Consider the following 4,393-nt stretch of genomic DNA (forward strand, 5'->3'; position numbering starts at 1 on the left):
ATGGACGTGGAAGACACCACGGGCGCCGGGTGTCGAGAGACAACTCGGTGGCGCGCGTTATTCCACGCGCTCCCCGAAGAGATTCAGCAAACCCCACTGGGTTTAAGTCACTAACAATCTGACACTCCCTCACGCTGCTAACCCACAGCGAGCAATCATTTGATGATTTGTCATAAAAAAAGTCGATAATAACTTAAGCCGTTTTTAAGAATTAGTTAGTGCGAAGTTGGTTATAGGTACCATATTTATTACTTTGGCTATCTTTGACCAGCTATCATGAATAATATCCAGATAAAGTGATTAATTTAGTACATTGTCTAGTCAATTTGGGTATTATATATAATGTCCAGTCATTACCTATGTATAATATCTATTTAATCACTATGGCTGTAACATTCATGTTTGTCCGCGATTATCTCACAGTTTGTAAAAAAACTTTACAATATCTTTTGAGATCGGTAGGGACTTAAAAAAAAGTCATGGTGGCCTAGTGGGTAAAGAACCAACCTCTCGAGTATGTGGGTGTGGGTTCGATTCCAGGTCAAGCAAGTACGGCAGACTCACTGTGCAGACGGAGAAACGCCGCTGCCATCCGAAGGCCACAGAGGGTCATTGCGCAGCGGGTGGCGAGGGCGTACCGTACAGTGAGCTTTGCGGCGGCGTGCGTTCTGGCGGGAACCCCTCCTTGGGAGCTCGAGGCTTGGGTGCTCGCCAGAGTGTACGACTGGAAGGCGGCGCAGAGGGCACTAGACCGGCACCTGGACCCTATAGAACGGGAAGAAGTACGGGAGGAAGCGAGGGAGATAATAACTGGGCACTGGGCCTAGGACCTTGCCTCGGCAACGTTCGGTCGCCGGACGTTGGATACCATCGGGCCTGTCCTGAACGGCCTGCTCGATCGGCGGCATGGGTGCCTCTCGATGCGTTTGTGCAGGTGCTGTCCGGGCATGGTTGCTTCGGATCGTACCTGCACCGGATTGGGAGGGAGGAGATTCCACAGTGCCACCACTGCGAAGCCGCGCAGAGCGACCCTCTCGCGGCGCCGCACCGCAGACGAAGAAGGGGTGGAAGACGGGGAACACAACGTCCGTCCCCATCCGCCCTGGGGGGTGATCAGCGGGCGACAGTCGCGGGGGCGCCACCACCTGCATCACAAGGATCACCCCCTGTGCTCCGGCCATTATAAGGATCCCTCCCCACTGGGGGGAGGTATGAGGGGCAGGTCAAGCAAGTACCAATGCAACCTTTCTAAGTTGTATGTACTGCCTCCTCCTTCTCGAGCATGATTGTTTCGCAGAAGGAGGCGACGGCATACCCTCTCGCCCATGGCCATGAATTGTTACTAATATTCTCGGACCATGACCTGAACCAGGGCCGGACGCGAGAGGTCGCTGCCGCCTAAAGTCTCGACGAGGACCCGACGGTGCCCTTCCCACGCAGGGCACTCCTGGACTGTGGGGTCCACCGGGTCCACCCGGGCGCCTCCTCACGATCGATTCGATGCAGGTACCTCCCGAAACCACCGTGTCCGGTGAGGACCTGCGTCATGCGGTACGTGAGGGCGCCGTGACTCCTCCCAAGCCAGTCCTCAAAGAGGGGACTTACCGCCAATATGGTGGCGTGCCCTGCACGACAGTCAGCTGCGACCGTCGCTCCCTCCAGGCCACCATGAGATCGCGCCGGAGCTCTGCCCGCTGTGCGACAACTTGCCGCGGCAACGGGGTTTCCCCCCGGCGCTGAGCCTCCTCGCGCCAGTCGAACAGGTGCAAGAATCTCGAGGAAACCTGGACCATAAAGTCTGAAATCACCAACCCGCTTTGAGCAAGCGTGGTGATTAATGCTCAATCCTTCTCCTCGTGTGAGAGGTGGCCTGTGCCCAGCAGTGGGACGATAAAAAGGCTGTAACAGTAACAGGGACTTATCGCTTTTGGGAATTCATAAAAAAACGATGTTTATTTTAATTGGGAAAAAGTCGTGGTGGCCTAGTGGGTAAAGGACCTCTCAAATACGAGGGTGCGTGTTCGATCCCAGATCAGGCAAGTACCCATGCAACTTTAAGTTTATAAATCACATTATCTGTCACAACTCTCCTACTTACCTACCCACTGCTGGTAGCCCAGTATTGCCATCAATGGTTGATGATCATTTTCTAGAGTTTTGTATGATTCGTGTTATAAGTAACTAGCTGTTGCCCGCGACTTCGTCTGCGTGAGCAATATAGAATTTCCAATTTCGTTTATTTAAACATTCATTGCTCAACCCCCGTAGGTGATAGCGTGATAATATATAGCCTATGTGTTGAACCGGCTCCCAGGTAATAGTCATGCAAAATTTGATTTAAATCCATGCAGTACTTTTTGAGTTTACCCGGGAAAAACATACAGACAAACAGATAACCAGACATACAGACAAAAATTCTAAAAACTACATATTTGGATTCAGAATCGATTATGGATCACCCCCCAAGTATTCTTTAAAAAAAATATTCAATGTACAGTTTTGACTTTCCTATCATTTTATTATATGTATAGATACTAACTATCCATACACAGGTACAACGGTGCCACAATATTCGCTGCAGGAACACGATGGGGTGTCGACCCAGCGGCCGCTCCTGTACACCGCTCTCACGACACAACTCGCGACATGTTCCAATTTCACATCACTTATCACTGGCAAGTTCTCATCCACTACGAAGGCGATGTTATCCATTATTACGTTAATACCAAGAAGGTTTATAGATCCTCAAGTTTGTAAAACCGCGTTTTAACCAGCCAGTTGGTATTTTAAATAATATTAAAAAAAAATGTCGATGTCAGCAATCGCGCAGGGACACGACTGTGCATTGGGTATTGATGAACTCGCATTTTATAGACTCGCATTGTTAATCCAGCATTTGGCAGTCATGTGGAAAATACGCACTGCTCTTGATAATGCCTATTGTACGCTATAACAATTATATCAATGTCAAGCTAATTTGTACAATCGGGTTGTACCTAAGTACATGTTTTTTATTTAGTTTGCAAATACCAAGTTATTTACCTACTTAAAAAATTCTACAGAGAGCTTACAGACTAATAACACAATTAAAAAATATATGTAAATGGGTAACTGCTTAAGCAGGCTTTTTTCATTAACGCTGACTACTTTTTCCACCACCATTCGCTTAATTTGTGTCTGATAGAAAGCTACACACGAGCAACGGAGTGGAAATCTGGTGGTTCCTACATTTTAAGTTTATATTTATTTACACCTCTTACACAATGTACAACGGCGGACTTAACGCCTTAGGCTTTCTCTGTAAGTCTGACTTAGGGTGGTAGAAAAATAGCAGTAGCAACATTATTTGAATGAGGGTTTTCTAAAATGGCAATCCACGAGGTGGCAGCACCGAGTCGTCAGGTCCAGATAACTGTCAAAGTGCTTATCTTTACTATGAATAGTGTTAGATTATGAAAACATAGACGATTTTAATATTTAATAATAGTATCTGTCACATCGACTAATTCACTTGCACCTCACTAATTTTGTGATGGCAACACCGTAGGATGGTACGGATTTTTCCTTCTTCTTGTTCCGGCTACCGACGTTGAAGGTTGTCTCTCGTAAAATCTGAGCTTGGTGTAAACCGATAATAAACAGTTTGCGAGTCCATTTTGGGTTTCTTTTAACAGTCAGAAGTGACAAAGTTTATCCACGTGCCTGATGCTGCAGTCTCCTGGACCCTGGATTTAAAAGGTCAGACTTTGAAGCATTATCTTGTTACTATTCGGATATCTCAAGAACAAAGGCGCGCGAACGTGCGAAGTGTTAATTACTGTACCAGTGTCGAGAGTTGGACATTATCAAGTGGAGATTGTATTAGCTGCTATTTATTTCGAACTACCCACATATAAGCTACGTAAAGTGATTTGGAATAGTTGGTGTTTCGAAAATTAAGATATTTAAATCATTATTCTGCTTACGTTTTATAGTAATTTGAACAATATAGATAGAAGTTTATTTGTTTTTTTTTATGTAAATTGCTACGTTTATTGTCTGGTGATTGTTGGTTTTTTTATTTGTTACAAATTGATGTGCATGTTTAAATTGTTGTGATCCTTTATTTGTTTGGTTGTATATTTTGTTGTGCTTTGAATCATTTACACATTGCATTACTAGTGAGTACAATGGGAAGGCCTGGCCGAAAGCGGCGCGATTCAGTCGAAGGTAGTAGTTACTCGAATTCAGATTCTACGTTTAGTGATACTGACGACAATGAACGTAGGTCACGTCGCAAGCGGAGACGGAGACGTAGGCGTGACGATAAGCATTCTCGTAACCGTAAAACTCACGGTAGAAAACACGCGCACTCTGAACGTTGTGAGCATAGGTCCCCTAGCAAAAACGTTAA

The 4,393-nt window shown here is 45.9% G+C and overlaps 1 protein-coding gene across 1 annotated transcript; it reads left to right on the forward strand.

The window, feature by feature from the left end:
* On the forward strand, positions 1-827 carry LOC135117500 (uncharacterized). The gene is made up of 2 exons (XM_064036871.1): positions 1-100; positions 541-827. The coding sequence occupies exons 1-2, from the start codon at positions 1-3 to the stop codon at positions 825-827; spliced, it is 387 nt and encodes a 128-aa protein (XP_063892941.1).
* The last annotated feature ends 3,566 nt before the right edge of the window (positions 828-4,393 follow it).

This window comes from Helicoverpa armigera, chromosome 1, assembly GCF_030705265.1.
Source record: "Helicoverpa armigera isolate CAAS_96S chromosome 1, ASM3070526v1, whole genome shotgun sequence".
NCBI classification, from domain to species: Eukaryota; Metazoa; Arthropoda; class Insecta; order Lepidoptera; family Noctuidae; genus Helicoverpa; species Helicoverpa armigera.

Excerpts from the sequence above, each read along its gene's own strand:
- LOC135117500 (XM_064036871.1), top strand. The coding sequence starts at position 1 with ATGGACGTGGAAGACACCACGGGCGCCGGGTGTCGAGAGACAACTCGG. Across the intron at positions 101-540 it reads GATTCAGCAAACCCCACTGG|GTCAAGCAAGTACGGCAGAC; the intron begins GTTTAAGTCACT and ends GTTCGATTCCAG.